The sequence below is a fragment of the Sinocyclocheilus grahami genome, unplaced genomic scaffold (assembly GCF_001515645.1).
Source record: "Sinocyclocheilus grahami isolate Dianchi unplaced genomic scaffold, SAMN03320097.WGS_v1.1 scaffold90.1, whole genome shotgun sequence".
NCBI lineage: Eukaryota > Metazoa > Chordata > Actinopteri > Cypriniformes > Cyprinidae > Sinocyclocheilus > Sinocyclocheilus grahami.
Window position 1 is genome coordinate 892,875 of NW_015505269.1, and position 22,516 is coordinate 915,390.

Here is a 22,516-nt window from a genome sequence, read left to right on the forward strand (position 1 = left end):
TATATATATATATGTAATTTTACACCATGTCTTATTTTGTATCTAGATGATTCCAATAGATTTTTAAGAACCGTGCAGTCATGTGTGGAACCCTACAGCCATTCCATCTCTCTCTTGGCATGTGGCCTTTGCTCAAACCACATCATTAACATAAAAATCAAATAACAGTGTCTTATTGCGATGTGTGACCTCCCTAAGGGGCATCATGCCAACAGTTCTAGTTCACTTCATTTTGCTTTCTCATTTGTTCCTCTGTCTTCTTCATAATGCCAATACAACTTACTACTTCAATATAAAATAGCCTATATTACATTGTAATATAGTGATGGCCAAAATTATTAGAACACTAGTATTTTCACCAGCTAAAAATAGTTTTAAGTCAGTTATTTCTATCTTTTGCGGTAGTGTGTCAGTAGGAAATATCAGTTTACATTTCCAAACATTCATTTAGCCATTAATTGTAATAATCCAGTGAGATTTTTGTTTGCACAAGGAGTCTAACAGCAGCCAGTGCTGCACACAGAGATCTGATCTCATCATCATCCAGTCTGTCTGGAATGACAAACTGAGACAGACTCAATCCAGAAGAACTGTGGAAACGTCTCCAAGATGCTTCAAGAGACCTACCTGCAAAGCTACCCGAAAAACTATGCGCAAATGCACCTATAGGGCAAATACTGCTTTAAACACAAAGGATGGTCACGCCAAATGTTAATTTAATTTAGTTAATAGAAGCTAATTGATAAAGAAAATCTATTTATGACATTATTTTTGACAGCATCCTCATTTTACAGCATTTTTACACAAGTGCCTAAAACGTTTAACAGTAGCTTTGCAGGTAGGTTTCTTGAAGCATCTTGGAGACGTTGCCACAGTTCTTATATACATTGTACTTTTTTATTTATTATTTATTATTCTTTTTTAATCAATGTCTATTATCTATTCACCCATTCATCTACATAAATATATTTTTTGTTTATATAAAGTATATATATATATATATATATATATATATAAAATCAAATATTTGATCCTACACAAGATCAAGTGGATTATGAACTTAAAAAGTTAAAAAGAAAAGCAGGTCTTTTGTTTCCTTTCTAGTGCTGTTGGAAGTCTGGTGGGAATTATGTCGGTGTATTGTCCGCTAGTGTGGATAACTGTGTAACTCAGAGCTGAAGTGGAAATGACAGAGAGTTCAGTGGCGACTCGTCTCTGTGCTGAAAGCCCAGCTGGTGTGTACTAAATCTGCTGTGAGAAAAGGCCTCTCCATGCCCTTTTGTGCAGCTCTCCAGCGCTCAGTCTATTCGGCCATTTGTGTGTGTGTGTGTGTGTGTGTGTGTGTGTGTGCGTGTGAGGGACCCCAGTCTGACGGATGGTAACACTCAGACAGGGTAAATTAAAACTGAGAGCTGGGGAAAGTAATCAGTGCTTTTCTCTCTGTTCATATATACTCTAGACTGTATCTACATGTCCTCCCTCATATGATACTCGAAAAGCCACAGTATGGTAAAATGGGCCCTTCGTTATTGGATACGGGTATTACTTTTAGGTTACTGAGATGTATCTGTTCATGCTCGCAAAAATATACAATACAGGGAGGCACGGGAATGTACAAACTGGTATATGTCACATAGTATTTCAATATCCAGTTTAAAGATCACTTTTTACTATATGGTACATTCTGATTGTATGAACTGTGCTCTCTCACACACACACATACACACACTTGTGACCGCATATCAGTCGATGTCTACAATAATGAGCCAAGTTGCTACATTGCTTGGCAACCGCTGTCAGCCTATTAGAACTATATTACTTCAGGGCAGAATTGCTTATTCTGATTAATTATTTTTTAAATTATATTACTGTTGTCACCATTTTATAAAATGATTTTCATCATGCCTAAGATATCTTCTTATTGATGATAAGAGGTTTTTAATGGCCATTGTTTAATTTTTCTCAGAGAAAGTTTATGTCCTCATTTGCATTTTATTTTTTTGTTCTGAAACTGGCAGGAGGAATAAAGTAAAAAGAAACTTGATACCTTTATTTGAGTATTGCAGCAAGGTAAAATATATTAAATTATAATTTAATATCAAAATTAATTAAAAATGGACTCTTTTGGACACTTTTACTTTCTTAATGCATGTTCTTTGATATATACTGTGTACAGCAATATTTATTGTGCACGATTTATTCTAAATTGAAAAAGTCTTAACATACTTCATCAAAATGTTATTTAATCCTCTGAAATTATTTTTGTTTTTCACATTTTAGTTAGCAGCACAAAGCCATTAAATCATTGCCATCCTGATGGATAAAATTAAGTCCTGTCCTATACAGTTTTGCTCTTTGAATATATGTGTTGCTCAAAAATAAGTCATATTACGGAAGCAATATGGGCTGCAAACAAGAATACATGTTGACTTCATTTAAACAGATGCTCTGAACCTTTAAAATAACCATTATATGACATTATATGAGTCATTATGTCAACATTGAAGGCTGTTTTGTGAGCTCAGAGGGCTGTAAAATCACATCTAGCTACATTAGGATAAATGTTTCGGTTGCCAAAGAGCTCTGCTTTTATAATATGACTTTTATTGAAGACCGTATAGAGAACAATAAAGTCTAAATGTGTTTATCCGAGACAGATGCCTATTCTGATTCAGGACCGTCTTGAGGTTTCTGTTGGTTCTGAAATCTGTGCTCAGTCTTTCTCCACAGGATCCTCGGTCAATGACGATTGAGGCTTTTGTCAGTTAAGTGTTAAAGCTCTGCACAGCATTTGACAGTCATTTCACACTCTTAGGGGTTAATTGGGATCTCCAGCACATCTGCAATTCTGTTCCATTAAAGGAAATGTTCAAGCAAGCACTTGACAGAACAAACAGACCTGCTAAATGAGCCTGATGTGTATCGATAGCTCTTTAAATGTACAAATATCACTATATATCTTTTTCTCCGTATCTTTGTTTCTCTGCCTCTCTTTTTTGCCTCTCTCCATCCCTCAGTCCCTACGGATGCTTTTGGTTTGCTCCAGGAAATGCATTAACCCCCTTTGTACGGTGACAAAGGGGTGTGTTAATCTCACCGAGTTAGGAGGCAGGCACATGGGGGTGGATGCCAGGGAGAGTCGAGTGACCGCGTATGTGTGTGTGTGTGAGGCAGATGCCTGTCAGAGCGTTCACTGGCCACACACATGCTGCACGAGCCAAAGAGAATGGTTAGCGAGATACACACTTGATACACACCGTGACCAGGAAAGGACTGCTGTTGACTCACTACAGTATTAAGGTAATAGTGTTCTAGCTGTTAAAAATATATATATTTTTTTTACTCAGAATGACCCTTTATTTGGTGTGTCAGTTAATTTGTTCTCAGTGATTTGATCTTGAGTTTTTTTTTTTTTTGTATTTATTAGGGTAACATTTGCGTTTCTCACACCCTGTGGGTCAAAGTTACACCTCCAGGGTGAACTATTTCCTTTCACTTCTTTGACTTGGGTTTTGTGACTATAGTTCCTTTGAACAAACAGCATTTTGTCCATTGCACGGTGCACACCTGGTATCACCTTACCTGTTAAAACCAGTCAGATTTGTCTTTGTGTGCGCTGATTTGTTTATTCTGAAGTCATAGTGTCTGCTGACAGGATGTCTGTAGGTTTACAAATAAAACCAAAGGTTTTATGATGATTTATGACGATTTTATCTGCCAATCTGTGGTATGTTTAATATATTTAAGTAGAGAGATAGATATAGTAATGTATGTTGATGTAGGTGATATAATATTTATTTACTGATCAGTATACAAAAATTTGTGTGGACGAATGGATGGATAAATTAATAGATGATGGATGGAGGAAAAGAGAAATGGATGGATGGAAAAGAAATGAATAGATGGATAAATGGATGATATATGAATGTATGAAAAAAATGTATGGGCGGATGAATGGATAGATGTATGAAAAAGAAATGGATAAATGGATGGATGAATATATGAATGTATGAAAAAAATAGATCAATCGATAAATGAATGAATGGATGGATGGATGAAAAATAAATGAATGGATGGAAAAATGGATGAATATTAAATGGATAAACAAATGGATGAATGTATGAAAAAAGAAATTGATCAATAGATAAATGAATGGATGGATGGATAAATGGATGTTGGACGAATGGATGGATGGATGGATGAAAAAGAAATGGATGAATGGATACATGGATGAATATATAAATGGATGAAAAAGAAATTGATAGATGAATGGATGAAAAAAGAAATGGATGGAAGGATGAATGGATGGATAGATTAAAAAGATGTGGATGGATTGATGGATTGATTGATTGATCGATGGATGAAAACAGAAATGGATTGATGGATAAATGGATGAATGGATGGATAGATTAAAAAGATGTGGATGGATTGATGGATTGATTGATTGATCGATGGATGAAAACAGAAATGGATTGATGGATAAATGGATGAATGGATGGATAGATTAAAAAGATGTGGATGGATTGATGGATTGATTGATTGATCGATGGATGAAAACAGAAATGGATTGATGGATAAATGGATGAATGGATGGATGGATAGTTGAAAAATAAATAGATGGATGGATGGATGGATGGGTCGATGAAAAAGAAATGGATCGATGAAGGGATAAATGGATGGATTAATGAAAAAGAAATTGATAGATGGATAAATGGATCAATATTTAGATAAATGGATGAAAATAGAAATAGACGGATGGATGAAAATAGAAATAGCTGGCTGGATAAATGGATAAATGGTTGAAAAAGAAATGGATGAATGGATGAAAAAAGAATTGAGTGGATAGATTTTTGACAATGCAGATAATGCTGAAACATTGTAAGATCTGTCTCTCAACATCACATATTTTATTCTCTCAGAACCCCCTTCATCTCTCTCTCTCTTTCTCTCTCTCACCCCATCGTGCCGGCATGCGGCCCGTCTCCATGACAACAACTCAGGTCAGCTCTGAGAGGTGGGAGGTAGTTAGTGTGAATTTTTTTGTTGTTGTTTTATTGCCTCTTTCTCTCTCTCTTTCTCTCAATCTCTCTCTTTCTGGTCTCTGTGAGACAGCAGCTGTGTGTGACAGCTTCACTAGAGGCTGGAGGTTTCCTCAGTTTGCCTCAAATTCAAGAAAACAATGCAGTAAAGTGACGCGGCTCTGCCTCACAGCGTCTTTGTGGCTTTTCTCCCATCAAAAGATGCTGGGGGGGGGGGGGGGGGGGGGGTTAATGCGAAATGAATGCGTGCGTCTCGAGGGAAAATACTAATATATGCGCGACCATGAACTAGCACGTGTGATATAGGGGTGCCGTTGAAAGCAGGTCCCTCTGTCACTCTTTCTGCTGATATACGGCATGGTTTTGTGTTTGCACAGAGCCAATAATGTTTAGAAATCCCAGTGGGCTTTGGAATAACAAATGTTTTGTGTTTTTTGCCTTTTTTTATTGGAATGTACCCACTTTTTGGTGCATCTATGAACTGCAAGACTTTTGTCCTTTAATTATAATGTCCTTCAGTGTTCCTCAGATTAGCACAAACATAAGTCCCTCGCTTTGTCATATAAGAGCTCCTCTTTTAACGATGGCATTGTTTTTTTTACAGCATCCACACTATTCTGAGCTGCTGACATCTGGTCGGAACCGGAGAATCCACTCTTTCATACAGTCGAAACAGGTAAGATGCTTTTTGTTTGATTCCCACTGACTTTTTGATGTATTCATTGTGATTCAGTGGCCGTCTCACACAGAGAGAGGAATAGAGCGGAGGCATAAAAAGAAAAAAAGATGAAAAAGAATGAGTGATGTGTTTTTATGATTTATGACTTGCATATCCCTCTTCACTTCACCAAGATGAACTAAAAAGCTGTTACTGAAATAAAAAAAAATTGCATTTTTTTGGCTGCTTGCACACACTGATGTGTGCTGACAGATTGTTACCATGTTGAAAGCTGGGAAATGTGTCTTGTTTGAGGTTTGCCTAGTGCAGTTGTGTTCGTGATCTTTGATTATTTACTATGTCTTTTATTCTATACTAAAATGGATTTTGTAATGAAATCATTTAAAGCAGAGGTGGCCTAACTTGTTAATATGAAGGGCCAAAAAAGTCATACCTGATTGAGGACTGTGGGCCAAAAGCAAATGTTGCATTATATCCAACAGTATTATATTTAAAAAAAAAAGTAAATTAATGATTTTTTAGTCAAATTAACTTAAGCAAATGTTAAAGGGATAGTTCACCCAAAAATTCTGTCATTAATTACTCACCCTCATGTCTTCCAAACCCGTAAGACCTTCGTTCATCTTCGGAACACAAATTAAGACATTTTAAATTAAATGTGAGAGCTCTCAGACCCTGCATAGACAGCAACGCAACTGTAATATTCCCAGGTTCAGAAACGTAGTGAGGACATCGGTAAAACAGTCCATGTGATATCAGTGGCTCAACTTCAGTTTTGCGAAGCTACGAGAGTACTTTTTGAGCGCAAAGAAAACAAAAATAACATAACTTTTTCAACAATTCTTCTCCCCCGAGTTACGCAGATTATGTTCATGTGCACACTTTCTCCTCCTAACGTAAACAACGCTGATTACGTTCATGCGCACGCTTTCTCCCCCGAATGTAAACAACGCTGATTACGTCGATTACGCTCATGGGTACTCTCCAAAATGGAGGAAGATGTAACTCGGGGGAGAAGAATTGTTAAATAAATTGTTATTTTTGTTTTCTTTGCGCTCAAAAAGTATTCTCGTAGCTTCGCAAAACTGAAGTTGAGCCACTGATGTCACATGGAATGTTTTACCGATGTCCTCACTACGTTTTTGGACCTGGGAACATTACAGTTGCGTGGCTGTCTATGCAGGGTCTGAGAGCTCTCACATTTCATCAAAAATATCTTAATTTGTGTTCCGAAGATGAATGAAGGTCTTACGGGTTTGGAACGACATGAGGGTGAGTAATTAATGACAGAATTTTCATTTTGGGGTGAACTAACCCTTTAAAACAAAAATCTAAATTAGAAATGAATATATGCTTCAGTGGCATGTTTCTTCTTTTTTTCCCTTTCCTCTTGTGATATAACATTGCATGCCAAAAATTAAAGGTCATCACGGGCAAAGTTTGGTACCGTGGACCCTGGTTTGGGCATCTCTGATTTAAAGAGATAGTTCATCCAAAAATCTAAATTCAGTTATCATATCGATCCAAACCTATTTTCTTTTGTGTAACACAAAATTAAAAATTTCAGAGAATGTGAGGCTGCTCTTATCCTTCAATAACAAGATTGGGGTACAAGAGATGGTGCTTGTGAAAAGACCTGAAAGACCCAAAAGAGTCCTAAGTATCATAAAAGTGGTCTTCTGAAGTAATTCTGTATGATAGCTTTGTTTGAGAAACGGTGACGATTAATTCAGTAACCGCTGCAGCTAAATCAAGTTAGTTAACTTAAAAACTGGATCATTGGTGAATGAATCTTTCCGAGATTTTGAATTGGAAAAGTTCATTGAATAGGTCTGAAAGCTTCAGTCGCAATCTGTCATAATTGCATGGAAATTAGTGACAGCATTCTTCAAAAATTCTCATTCTGCATTCCATATAAGAAAGTAAGTCATATGGACTTGGTTTGGAAAAACATTTTTTGTGTAAACTATCCTTTTAACAAATGTTTAGATATAATAGATATAACGAAAGAGGACATTCAGATTCAGCGTAGTAGCTAAAAGTGTAAAGTACACTGAAACACATAGTACAATCAAATGTACACATTGCAGGGAAAACAAAACTTGAAAGTGCTGATCAGTAAATGTGCTGAATCTGCAAGCTGAAGCAGTATATGCTGTTCTTTTATCCAAAGTGTTCGATTTAGCCTCTGAGGGCACAAACTGGTTGTCAGCAGGAAGTGAGACACTTCCTACAAAAAATCCAATCAATCAATAAAACCTTATATAATCTAATCTCATTTAATTTAGGGAAAATATATCTGGTTCTGTGGGAAAATGATGAATCGGTATATGAATATGTAGAAATCAAAGTTGTAGACACCTTCATAGTTTAAGTGTAAAATGGCAACTTTTCAAGCTAGTCGCTTATTTTGAGATAATCCAGAATCCTTCATATTCCAGCCAAGACTAATGTATTAAACACACACACACACACACGACTTCTTGTTCTAGGAATGCAAGTGATAGTGGTTCAAAAGCAGTGAAGTGCATGTGATTTGTTGAATACATGTTTTACATGCTGATACTATGATGAAAACTATGTGTTCTAAAGATTTAACTTGAAATGAATAGACTGAATTTGATTCTTTCCTAATGATGATCCCTGCTGTGCTTTGGCATTACTGAGAGTGTCTGGCCCCGTTCTAATCTTATTTAATTTAGGGAAAATATATCTGGTTCTGTGGGAAAATGATGAATCGGTATATGAATCTGTAGAAATCAAAGTTGTAGACACCTTCATAGTTTAAGTGTAAAATGGCAACTTTTCAAGCTAGTCGCTTATTTTGAGATAATCCAGAATCCTTCATATTCCAGCCAAGACTAATGTATTAAACACACACATACACACACGACTTCTTGTTCTAGGAATGCAAGTGATAGTGGTTCAAAAGCAGTGAAGTGCATGTGATTTGTTGAATACATGTTTTACATGCTGATACTATGATGAAAACTATGTGTTCTAAAGATTTAACTTGAAATGAATAGACTGAATTTGATTCTTTCCTAATGGTGATCCCTGCTGTGCTTTGGCATTACTGAGAGTGTCTGGCCCCGTTAGAGCAGATATACAGACGGGGTGCTTCAGAGCTCAGCTGTGTTTAGGAGGAAAGAGCCGATAGAAATAGACAGTGATCTCATGAGCATGATGCTGCTGCTGCTGCTGCTGCGGGGAAGTTGTTTTTGTGACGTATAATGCTGTCAACTTTTTTTTGGTTTGTTTGTATGGACTGAGACACATTTTGTGACATATTTTCATGATGATTCTTCTTTATAAGCCTTTTGGTTTTACTTAAAAGAATAATTGATGGCAGATTTTTCATTTTTGGCTCGTTCATTCAGACAGATAATTGAATCAATTTCCTTGACTCGTTGATTCTACTTCATTTGTGCTCTTGCAAATGAGTCAAAGCAATGTTTTTCATAAAACATTTCAGTAAACAGGGATTCAATTGGCCCCGAGGTACTTTATGAATTAAAATGCAAAACAAAACAGTATATTGTCTAGAGAACAGATATGAGCTTGTAAACAAACTTTAACCCTAAAACTGCAAGAGCGTTTAGCATAAAGCAGCTGTATCATCTGTTTTTTCACAGTTTTATTTAATTCCCTCTTCAAGGGCTTCAGACTTTGGTGTGAAAAGAGACATTTAATCATGCCCCCTCTCGTTTGGCCTGAAGGCATCCTCTGCTAAAGTAAAGAGCGGTTCAGACAGATAATTGAATCAATTTCCTTGACTCATTGATTCTACTTCATTTGTGCTCTTGCAAATGAGTCAAAGCAATGTTTTTCATAAAACATTTCAGTAAACAGGGATTCAATTGGCCCCGAGGTACTTTATGAATTAAAATGCAAAACAAAACATTATATTGTCTAGAGAACAGATATGAGCTTGTAAACAAACTTTAACCCTAAAACTGCAAGAGCGTTTAGCATAAAGCAGCTGTATCATCTGTTTTTTCACAGTTTTATCTAATTCCCTCTTCAAGGGCTTCAGACTTTGGTGTGAAAAGAGACATTTAATCATGCCCCCTCTCGTTTGGCCTGAAGGCATCCTCTGCTAAAGTAAAGAGCGGTTCGTTCTTTTCAGTCTTCAATGACAGTGGAGAGCTGTTGAGAGGGCTTCTCTCAGTAGTGTCCTCTCCTTGGATTTACATTAAAAAGATGGATGGGTTTGGCTGCGTTTTGTGTTTCTTATAATAGGCATGTGTGTGTAATAAGTGTGTTGCCCTGGACACGGAGTGATCGTTAAATTAGCAGCCCGGGTTGCTCTCTTGACTCAGGTCTTCTTCAGAGTGAAGGCGCTGTTGAGAAGAACTTGTACTATCAGAGGAAGTAAGTTTCCCATGTACTCTTTCTGAGAGTACATTCTTCAGATGGCTGTGAACTACAAAAGAGAGAGTTTACAAACACAATACTTAATCTTGCCAATTAAATTGCTTTTAAACTGGCAATATATTTTTAATCAAGCTTTTTAGCTTTCATGTTTTCCCTGAGGTCAGCTTATTATGAAAAGTAAACAAAAAATGTATTTTGATATAAACTGAATTGGCTGAAATTGCTTTTTTTTTGTTTGCGTTTTGTTTGTGTGTGTGTTTATTTGTTTTTTTGTTTTTGTTTTTTTGTTTAAGAATCACTGGCTTAGAGTGTTTACATTACATTACATATGATATATATTACCGAATACATATGTTTACAGTGCATATGTACCAAAAGAGTTTATTGTATATAAGTAAACAATAATTATTAATTTGATATAAACTGAATTGGCTGAAATAAGCTTTTTGTGTGTGTTTTGTTTGTGTGTTTTGTTTTGTGTTTATTTGTTTTGTTTTTTTGTTTGAGAGCCACTGGCTTAGAGTGTTTACATTACATATTACATATGACATACATTATATATTACATACGTTTACAGTGTATATGTACCAAAATAGTTTACTGTACATAAGTAAACAAGAATTACTAATTTGATATAAGATGAATAGACTAAAATGACTATTATAAAAAAGATAACATTGTTTTTTTTTTTTGTTTTTTTTTGCATTTTGTTTTATTTTGTTTTGCTTTGTTTTGCTTTTATTTTGTTGTGTTTGGTTTTGCGTTGTTTTGCTTTGCTTTGTTTTGTTTTGTTTTGTTTTACAACCACATAATCACACGCTACCCAGACTTTTACGTTGTTTCAAATACAACAACCTCAAGCAGAAACACATACCTTGTTGTGTGACAAATGAAAACGAAAACAATGTGTTCTAAAATTGCCTCAAAATTTTAAACATGTTTGATATCCTCCAACTGGATATAATCATAGTCTAAAGGCCCGTTCACACCAAGCACGATATATAAGTAAACAAGAATTACTAATTTGATATAAGATGAATAGACTAAAATGACTATTATAAAAAAGATAACATTGTTTTTTTTTTGTTTGTTTTTTTGCATTTTGTTTTATTTTGTTTTGCTTTGTTTTGCTTTTATTTTGTTGTGTTTGGTTTTGCGTTGTTTTGCTTTGCTTTGTTTTGTTTTGTTTTACAACCACATCATCACACGCTACCCAGACTTTTACGTTGTTTCAAATACAACAACCTCAAGCAGAAACACATACCTTGTTGTGTGACAAATGAAAACAAAAACAATGTGTTCTAAAATTGCCTCAAAATTTTAAACATGTTTGATATCCTCCAACTGGATATAATCATAGTCTAAAGGCCCGTTCACACCAAGCACGATAACGATAAAGATATAATTCTAAAAATCTTTAACAATATTAAAGAATATCAGAGTCCACACCACAACTATAACGATAAAGGCACAGAGAAACGATATCGTTGAAATCACTATATTTTCATTTATCATTTCAGAACGACTTTTTCCAGCTGATGAACGATACAAACATTGACACCCATTTAGAATCCATCCTGCTATAGAGACAGAGCGCATTTAGGCCACGCCCACCCGGGGGCGGGAAGCTGCCTCCTTGTCATTTCTGACTTATAACAAAAACAGAACAATGCTTAAAAGCTGTTGTGCGACAAGGTGTACAGTAAAGAAGCTAAAAAACCTAGAACTATGTTTTTATAAGCTGTCCACCCCAAAAAACGAGCGTTTAAGGACACAAATAGTTGTAGATGTCAGGGTATTTCACATTGGGCCATTCAGTTGGATCATTTCTCAAACAAAAAGAAGGTAAGAAAAAGGGGCACTGACATAGACCAGTAAAATTTAGTTTCTCAATATATCTCCTCCTCTCAGGTTCACATAGGGTGGTGAAATAATCCTTTGACATGGTTAAAAATAATGAATGTTTCCTGTCGCCGTTTACGTTTCCCGCCAGTGGCCATAGTTCTCAGAGTAATATGACACATTGTGCTCTACTTTTGTGTCCTTAAATGCTCTAGTTCTGGGTTTTTTAGCTTGTTTACTGTACACCTTGTCACATCACAGCTTTTAGACATTGTTCTGTTTTTTGTTATAAGTCAGAAATGACAAGAAGGCAGCTTCGCGTGTCACTCTGTCTCTATAACGAGCTGGAGAATTTAAAGCGGCAGAAGCTGTGCAGAAGTGTATTCCAGCCTTTAGGGCGTTTACATTAGTGCATCTAGTTTTTTTATTTGTAAATTATATTAATGTTAAAAAATAATTTAAGGGGGTTCACAGTATTTTGTGAATCAGTGTATAATATGTCTGCGATATTTAATACGTTCAGAGTCTATTTTGAGTCTTATTATCATGGTAATATCCAACCCTATTCAGAACCAACACTCAGAAAGACCCTCCCTGACCTGATGGATGTTTTGTTGATGGTTCTCACACTCTATGGCCTTGTATTCACATGTGATAGATGAAAGTTTCAATAAAGGGATTCACGTACTTACAGTATTCTGACTTAGAACTAATAGAAGTTTCCGTAGAAAAAGCAAACATTCTAAGCTATGGTATGGTAACAGACAAAAGGTTTGTATAATAAGTCGTTTAAATAGCTAGAAATAAACTCAAATATGAAAAAGGTTAGTTTGGCAGCAAGGACTTCTGATCTCTCTTCTTGCGAAAGAGAATGACCACTTGTCAACACAAACAACAAGTTAGCCAAGCCCACAAAAGGCAGCAGTAGGATGTGGTCAAAATAAACCCATATGAATGAAGTCCTTTGATTGTACGGTATGGTCTCTGTTCACTTTTTACTGTAGAAGTCCATTCATATGTAAATTATGTCTTTCATTTGCATATATTCTTCTCAATTTATGCAGGGATTATGCTGAGATGAATACTAAAATAGACTGGTTTTGGATAAGCCTGTGGCAACATTTCTCTTGCTAAAAGTGAATCTGCATAATGACTTAAGGATAATAATTCAAGTTATGTGAATAAAGTCTCTAAATATAAAATATTTGCATATACATTTAGAAATATATGGGAAATTGTTAATAAAAGGGTTGGCTTTTTGGCGTCTTTGAGCATGTGACACATATTCCCTTTAGTGTGTTTATCTTTTTTACCCATCCAGGGTGGCCTTCATCCAATAAAGAGGCCATTAGCCAAGTTGATCCAGAAAAGGGGCCTCAGCAGCCCGGCTGTCCCAGATTGAGATCCATCATTTAGGCAGATGCCTGTGCCTTTAGTCCTTCATCCAGCCAATCAGAGAAATAAATAGCGGCCTGTATCAGATTACTTATGCTGACCAGCATCTCTCCTCCATCTCTGTTGATTCTGTCATGATACGAATGACTCAGCAGTAACCAAATCACAGTTTTCTTCAGTTCTGTGAGACCAGGATGTTACCCAAAGCATCCTTCTGAGCTATTGGGAAGTCTAATTATGCCAAGGGGCCAGAGCTACAAGCCAGCATTTAAAGCAAACAAACTTTTATTATTTAAATTAAAATAAATAAATATTCATATTTAAAAATTATTATATAAAAATGTAATATTAGTATATTAAAAATAATAATACTTATTATATAAAAATATTTATTTTAATTTTTTAATATATATTATTTTATGTTATAATATTTCTTATAATATTTTCAAATATTTTCCCCCCGCCTTCCTGTCCTCACACACTTTCCTAATCAACAAAAGTGGCTTGAGGCCAAAGGAATAAAAATAACAAATCTGAGACCTATTATGAAAATTTATGTAAAAATGAAGAGACGTAATTGAATTTTTCATTAGTTTGTCTTGATTCAGTTAATTTGACCAGAATGTTAATACCCTGAATTCGGGGACAACATCTGTTGGTTGGTTAATTCATTCAGTCATAAATCATGCATTATTGCCAAAGAAAATGTGTTGGAACATGCAATGATTAGAGTCGATGTTTGTGCTATGCAAATTTGTAATTTAGACAGACTATACATGACTGCACATCTCCACCATATGAGAGCACAGACATGAATCTAGACTTTGTCTTTGTTACATCTCATACTCTCGTCTTAAAAGGCACAGATGCCAGTGTCTACTATGTTTTTTCACAGATTCTTATGTTCGAGAATAGCTAAAGGTCAAGCTGATTGCATGGCAACAGGAAATGTGATTGACAGTTTCCATTTAAGACAGTGTCACTGTCACTCTCTCTATACTGCAACTGACTGGTTCAGGTTTTTCCAAAGGGCGCTTGAGCACATACTGTCACCATAGCAGCTCTCAGACTTGCTGTGCACATTGTCTGAAATACTGAAATGTGGTAAATCTACTTGTCTTTACTTGGGTATTGAGGGAGTCTTCCCTTTTCTTCAGCCAGAAAATGTGTTAATAGGCCCTTGAATTTCTTTACTCACTTCTGTCATTATTTTGATTTTGATTGTTTTGTTTTGTTCTGTTTTGTTTTGTTCTGCTTTGCTTTGTTTTGTTTTGTTTTTTGTTTTGTTTCGGGTCATTACCCACAACACTTGATCTTATTGAGTTCATTTTTATTTTCCTATCCATAAATTTTGACTAATGTGAGCTTTAATTTTTGAAACCATATTCTGCTTTTAATCCGTGTCCAAGCAACTGACCTCTACTGTAGATCGCTGCCTAAACTATATCTAGGAAACCAGTCCTGTGCATCATAGAGAAACATGATGTAGATTCCAGATCATGGTATAAGTGATACTCTTGATACATGTGATATCCAGAAGAACCAGTCGCTATCTTGAATGTTTGAATCCTTCACCTTGAGATAAATCTTTGGCTTTACAGACTCATGCTTTCTCTCTCTCTCTCTTTAGCTGTATGATGCCGTCAAGGTTTCTGAGCTCATGAATTATGCAAAGCAGAGCCCATTTCCCTGACACAGCCTACTACACAGCAGAATCACTCAGATAGCACTCTCTATACCTACTGGCAGGAACAACCGATGCTAGTTCACTTCTCTGACACATTATATACTCCTCCTTCCTCACTGAAAACTTTACACAGCCTGATTCTGCTCATATTCTTGCTTTACTTGGGTATATATTGTAAAAACATTGCAGTCACTCATCCATCATAATCACAATGTGTTTTACAGTGGGTGTGATTCCTGTGTAAACATATTTATGCTACATGCCAAGGTTGGGAAACACACCTTTCAACTTCTAAAAGGAATCTCAATCAGTTGAAGTAATGCAAAAGTAGCACAGTATTGCAACGTTACATTTAGGGCTGCCACTAACGACTTTTTATTTCGATTAATCTATCGACTAATTTATCGATTAATCTAAACTATTTATTTCCCACTAAGAAAAAATCAACAATTTTACTTAAGAATATTTTATTAAACTATATTTTATTAAACCAAATGGAATCCAAAAGTAAAGTGCAACAAAGTGCAAGAAGCAAGTGTCCATCTCATAGTCCAAATCACTGAAATCAAAGTTCAGTATTATAGTGTAAGAATGACAACATATCCACGTGCTCTAGTCTACTAATAATAAAATTATATGAGTTCTGGTAAAGGAGTATTTACCAGAAATATTATTTACCAGAATTTATTTAGGAGAAAAATGTAAATGTGCAGTATTTCTGGGAGAAAACTAAACTTTAAAAAAAAATAAAATCAATTAATTGGAGATGCTTTTGATTATTAAAATTTTATGGAACCATTCAAATGGAATCCAGAAAATAATGGAAAACAAAATTTGGTAAAGATAAAACTGTAAAACTCAATTGATTAGACAGGCTTTTTGATTAATACAATTTAATTTAACCATTAAAACAGAGTAACAAAACAGATTTCATAGTGCCCTATAATTATAATAAATTGTTTTGTGGTAATAAAAATATGTAAGTGAACAATAGCCTTTAAAATTACTTAAAATACATATATAATAGCAATGAGGCAATAATAATTAGTTCAAATAAAGTATCAAAAGCAAGAAATCATATGGTTTTATTGAACAAAACTGTTAAAATACATAATGTATTATAAACAATAGAGCTAATGTACATTACACATTATGACAAAAGCCTGCAGAGGGCGTCAATGGCCTGATGATTACTTTTACACATTGCTGTGTGATCTAATAGGCTACTTGTTTAATATTAACCAAGCACCATTTCATTCAAATGTCCACTTAATCTTTAATATTTGGCCATTATTTTAGGACAGAAATGCTACAGCCACTGTAATTAAATTAATATGTGGACATGAAAACGTGTAAACTCAGAGTGAGGGTTTGAGCTTTTATTTTGAAACCGCTATGTATTCTCCTGTGTTTGCGTAGATTTATAAATGATTTACCTTACAAGTCTGATGAAATGGCATTGCGTTCCCAGATGAACGTTATAATAAACCCAAAGTCACAACAACATGCAGACATGGAGTTTGAGACGCTCCACAAATGAAAATGATAACAGTTCCTGTGGAACTACTGTGAACGGAGCCGCTGTGTGATGCATGTACTTAACCTACACGCATGTAAATAATTAAAGCGCATATACTGTATTAGAACTGCATCACATATAATTATTTAATTAAATCGTAGCGTTTGTGAATTCACAATTATGCTTAATTTTGTGAATAATTAACTATTTTAACTTAACTATTTTTAAATGGGTTTAATATATCTTGCAGCCTTGGAAAACAGACTAAAAATTAGTTTTATTCATTCTCGTCTGATATGCATCACTTCCGGTATTTTGCCAGGTAGTCGACGCGAGCAAAATGAAGTCGAGGATTTTTAAAAATCGAATTGTCGAATAAAATCGACGAATCGCGACAACCCTAGTTACATTCTCCAATGCTGATTATTTAATTTTATATTTTATTTTATGAAGAGCATTGCATTTTTTTAATCACATAATGTTTTAACCCATCTGAAAAGATGTGCTTCATTAATTTCCATTCAGTGCATGCATAAAGCTGAACAATAAAACAAAAGGCTTTCTGGAGCAAGAAAGGCGTGTTTTTTTGTGTGGTTTTTTTGGATCTTAACCCACCTCTTAGGAGCCAGACAGCAGGCTGTGTAATTTTGTGCTTCAGCCATGTGTATTGACATCCATATGTCAGTGCTGAGGGTGCTGCCATCACAGCATCCCCGTCTCTTCCAGCTGAGCGCCCTCACATGTCTCTGAGTATGTCAGGATGATCTGAGGCCATGCGAACTGTCCGTCTCCACCACGGATTCCCTAATAAAGATCTTGCCATCTATTTGTGCTTTTACTAGCATAAAAGGTCATTGTTGTTCTATTTGTTTTCTCTTTCAGTCTTGCTGGCTAATCGTAGTTGCCCCTCTATGTTTGAATGATCACATTGAGTGCGAATCACAAGGCCCAGTTGCTTTGACCTGGAGCGGAAGGATTTTCATGTAACACACCCTGCCATGGACATGAAGAGGAGTTGCACGCGCTGTGGAGGAGCTGTGATGCTGCTGCTGCTGGGTCACATGACCACTGCATTAGAAGTGCCTCTAGACCGTGAGTATTGCACAGTGAAAGAAAATTAAATCTGATGTGATGTCATAAATCGCACTAAAGTAGATATAATTTGACAGAAGTGCACAAAAAATCTAGTTTTCTACCTAACCTATTTTAAAATGAGAAAGTGGTTCACATGTGATTCTGAAGACATTTTTAGACAAGATTAGAAATAAAATTAAAGATTCTCAGATTTTCATAATTCAATTATTAAAATGGAAATTAAGTAGAGTATGTTACTGAGTCCTCGCAGTGCGTTTCTCTTTTCTCAGCTTCTGCTGCTCTCTAGAGAAATGTTTCACATTTACATACTGACAGTGTGTTAAGTCAGCATTACTACTGTGTAAGCAGAATATACATGGACTTTTAGGAGCATTGGTCACCCTTTTGCTTTCTCCTTCCATCTTTCTATTTCTATCACATGCTCTTTGTCTGTGATAATCAACTCTATGACTATATGAGATATATGAGAAAATTATAATATATAATTGATATATTATATATATAATATATTTTATATAATTGTATATATTATAATTTATATAAAATTATATTATATAAATGTAATAGAATATATAATACTAATACTGTTAATACTGTTATTTAGCAATAACGCATGAAGTTGTTCAAAAGATTACAAATTTGTTGTTCAAATAAATGCTGTTCTTTTAAAATGCATATTCATCAATATATATTATATTCAAAATATATAATTAATTCAAATAATCCTTAAAAAATGATCACGGTTTCCAGAAATAAATTAAGCAGCAGAATATCAACATTGATGATAAGACATGTTTCTTGAGCACCAAATCAGAATATTAGAATGATTTCCGAATGATCATGTGACACTGAAGACTGGTGTAATGATGGTAAAAATTCAGCTTTGCCATCACAGGAATTTCATACATTTTAACATGTATATAAAAAATAGAAAATAGTTATTTTAACTGTAATAATATTTTGAAATACTACTATTTTTACTGTATTTTTGATCAAATAAATGCAGCCTTAGTGAGCACAAGAGACGTCTTTCAAAAACATTCAAAAATCTTACTGACTCCAAAAAAAAGGAAAGGAAAAGCACTTAAGACCACCAGAAGGAATGATTATTCATGTTTAAACACATGGGTAAAGAATGAAGCACATTTTTAGGATAAAGTAGTGCCAAGATTCAACTCCATCTTATTGTACAATCCAGAATTTTGAAATCTTCTATAGTCTAATGTCTATAATGCATGAAGCACCATTGTCAGGGTGGTCAAATCAATGTATCATTGACAAACAATCAGCATCATCAGAACTTCATTAGGAGAATGAAATGGCATGAGAGTTGCATGATGGGTAATGAATGCCCAACACACCTCCGGAAGTTTCACTGAGGGAACCTGCTTTTGTTTGATCTTCTCTCTTCTTCTCTTACACTAATTTGAACTCTTTTACTCTCTGCTTATGTATTCCTGATTCATTTGGACAAAAAAGCTAAAGTTCTGGAGGGATGTAAGTCTTGGCACTTTTGCTGTGAAATTTGTTGTGAATTAGGTCTACTTTAACTTGTGTCTTTTGCTTTCTTCATTTTGAAGTGTTTATGGGTTTGATATGAATATTAACATATTTTATCCTTTATTTAACATTAATCACCCAAATATAAAGCTATATGTAAATTATAGCAATGATCTGTCATGCCAACAAGAACTTCCATGACAGTTTGTGTGCATGCTGCATGCTCTTTGGTTGTTTGTCTCTCTGGGTTTGGTTACACTGATAAACTAAAGCTGGGCAATTTTATATTTTTAGATATTTTCTTGCAGAATCAGTTTCTGCAAAGGTGGTGCATCTGTGCTGGTTTGTGCCAAGGTGTGTGTGTGTGTGTGTGGGGGAAATAGAGATGCTTGTCTTTACGCTGGTTTCTGTGCTTCAGTGCCTCAGCCTCCCACAATAACGCATCAGTCCCTCAAGGATTACATCATCGACCCTCGGGAGAACATCGTTATCCACTGCGAGGCGAAAGGAAAGCCTCATCCCAGGTGGGTGTCACTTTGAATCACCATGGTTACCGCTACTGCAGATTCCACTGCTGTGGACGGATGCTTGGCGCTTAACACCTACCAAAGTCTTCCTGAAAATTTGCTGAAAATGTACTCATCCTCTGTCTATCCATGATGTAGGTGAGTTTGTTTCTTCATTGAAACAGGTTTGTAGAAGTTTAGCATTTTATCACTTGCTCATCAATACATCTTCTGCAGTGAATGGGTGCCGTCAGAATGAGACAGCTGATAAAAACTTCACAATAATCCACAAGTAATCCACACGACTCCAGTTCATCAGTTAATGTCTTGTGACACGAAATCTGTAATAAACAAGTCCATCATGAAGAAGTTTTTAACTTCAAACCTTAAAATACGAGTTCTCTATCCATAATATTGGTTTCTCCAGTGAAAAAGTCATTTAATCTGAATCAGGAGAGAAATATGCACAGATGAAGCACCGTTTACAAGCGAAAACGTCCAAAACCGCTCTAAACAAATATGTTGGTGGATTTTGATGTGAGAGGACGACAGGGGATGCACTTTTTCACCAGAGGAAGCATTATTATGGATTATGGGTTCATATTTTGCACATAAGGAAAGGTTTATTAAGTTGAAATGCCTTAATTATGTATTTATTTCTTACAAACATGCTGCTTTTCACTTCACAAGACATTAATTCAACAACTGGAGTCATGCGAATTACTTACAGATTATTGTGATGTTTTTATAAAATGTAATGTGAAATTTGTGTAATGATTTGATTAATGCAAAATTCCTTCAAATCTGTAGTAAGAGACTCATTTACATCTTGGATGCCCTGAGAGTCAGTAAATTTCTGCGCATTTTCATTTTTAGGTCATAAAAAACATCCTAAAATTATAGCATAAAGTGACTTGTGTACAATGATGTAAGTCTTTTGAAATCATACAACAGCATTATGTAAAGAACAGACTGTAATTTAACTTGTTTAAGATATAACAGCATTAATTTTGGACTGTTTCTCACACAACAACACTATTGTAAGGCTTCAAATGACTAGAAATATAGCACAAAAGTCATATGGACCACTTTTGTGATGCTTTATTTGTCCTTTATTTTGGAGTTTTTCCCATGTAAATCAACAGTTTCTTGTATGGAAAAGAGCAGCTTGAACATTCTGCCAAATTTCTCCTTTCACGTTTCTCTTTAAAAAGATCTGAATGACTTACAAGGGTGGGTAGACATTCAAAAAGTTAAGGAATTAACTTTATTGACAAGTGATGATTGATTAGTGTTGTTGTAAATGAAAAAAAAAATCGATTGTAATGTCACTGTGCATGCATGTTGTCGTAATTGATTTTCTATTTTCACTCTTCTCAATCTAGCTTTTCATGGACACGTAATGGCACTCATTTCGATGTGGAAAAGGATTCCAAAGTTATCATGAAGCCCAACTCAGGCACTCTGGTCATTGACATCAGCGGAGAGAAGGCAGAGGCGTATGAGGGTGTTTACCAGTGCATTGCTCGCAACGAGCACGGCTCTGCCATGTCCAATAACATTGTCATCCGTCAGTCAAGTAAGACAGACACATCTAATTAGAATAAATCGCCACAGGACTGTTTTGTTAATGTTTTTGGAGTCACCTCCTGTCAGTTTTTTTTTTATTATTATTGAGGGCCCAATTCTGTTTCATAGGGTCCCCCTTGTGGTCAAAGGAGAAAATTGAACCAATCACGGTGCAGAGGGGAATGTCTCTAGTGCTGCAGTGCAGACCCCCGGCTGGCCTACCTCCTCCAATCATCTTCTGGATGGATAACAGTAAGATATATCACATATATCCACATAGTTTTGTGACAGTAACTTACCACACATGTCAGTCTTGCACGTTCTAGTGGAAGCACCCACTGAATGTCTGATTTGGTTATGTTTTCATATACTTTACATGGCAACCCAAGTATGTAAAAGTCCCTGCTCTGTTTAGCAGGTTTAGCTTATTGTTATTTTATGGTCCTTCTTTTATTGGCAAATAGTGTTCACAATGAACTTATACTGTATGCTTACTACTAAGCATACTACTCGAGTAAAGGCCAAAAATCAACTAAAAAACACATACTCTGTTTTGTCTCAGATTTCCAGAGACTTCCCCAAAACAGTCGTGTATCCCAGGCTTTAAACGGAGACCTGTATTTCTGCAACGTGATCATGGAAGACACCAGAAACGACTACATCTGCTACGCCCGCTTCCCACACACTCAAACTATCCAACAGAAACAGCCCATCAATGTCAACGTGCTGGACAGTAAGTGTTTTTAGTCTGCTGATACAAATAGAGTCACCAATTTCTGTTCCAAACAAGCATCTGTGTAAATCAGTTTTTTAAATAGATTTTAAAAGGAATAGGACTCTGCCTTTTTATGTTGATTTAAGCTTGCACAATATATACAGATTCATATTTTTATATGTTATTATTAGGGCTGTCAATCTATGAAAAAAAGTTTTATTAATTTATTAAATGAATACACAAAGAATTGCATATATCTGTATTTGCCCCAAGAAAAGACCCACATTTCTTGATAAGACATTAAATATTGTGTGAAGCAATGAAAACTTCCTTATTGCAGAATTTATGCGTACATTTTGAATAATTTTTTTTATTTTGTTTTAATGTATTTTTATTTAATCCCCCCCCCCCCTTTTATAAATAAAAAATACAATAATTTGGTACAGTAATTTGTAAAAAATAATTGTACTGAATAAACACTTTGACAGCCATAGTGAGTATTAAAGTGACAGTGTCACATTGTCCCTTTTATTTTTAAATGCCTCTTCAGTTTTTTCCTGTTCTGTCTAGACCCGTAAATGTAAAGCATTGCA

At 35.3% G+C, this 22,516-nt stretch overlaps 1 protein-coding gene across 8 annotated transcripts in view; it reads left to right on the forward strand.

Annotated features, from left to right (window-relative positions):
• LOC107587145 (neuronal cell adhesion molecule-like) overlaps nt 1-22,516 on the forward strand; it is a 52,380-nt gene that overhangs the window by 13,102 nt on the left and 16,762 nt on the right. For 4 of the 8 annotated variants that reach the window (XM_016274803.1, XM_016274806.1, XM_016274808.1 and 1 more), the window contains exons 2-8: nt 5,644-5,715; nt 17,421-17,630; nt 19,113-19,130; nt 19,552-19,657; nt 21,025-21,218; nt 21,338-21,460; nt 21,771-21,941. In XM_016274803.1, coding sequence (XP_016130289.1) covers nt 17,537-17,630; nt 19,113-19,130; nt 19,552-19,657; nt 21,025-21,218; nt 21,338-21,460; nt 21,771-21,941 — 706 coding nt within the window. In that variant the 5' untranslated portion in view covers nt 5,644-5,715; nt 17,421-17,536. Of the gene's footprint in view, nt 1-3,186; nt 3,301-5,643; nt 5,716-17,420; nt 17,631-19,112; nt 19,131-19,551; nt 19,658-21,024; nt 21,219-21,337; nt 21,461-21,770; nt 21,942-22,516 lie in introns of those variants that run through there. The other 4 variants (XM_016274805.1, XM_016274807.1, XM_016274809.1 and 1 more) reach the window with 2 other exon arrangements.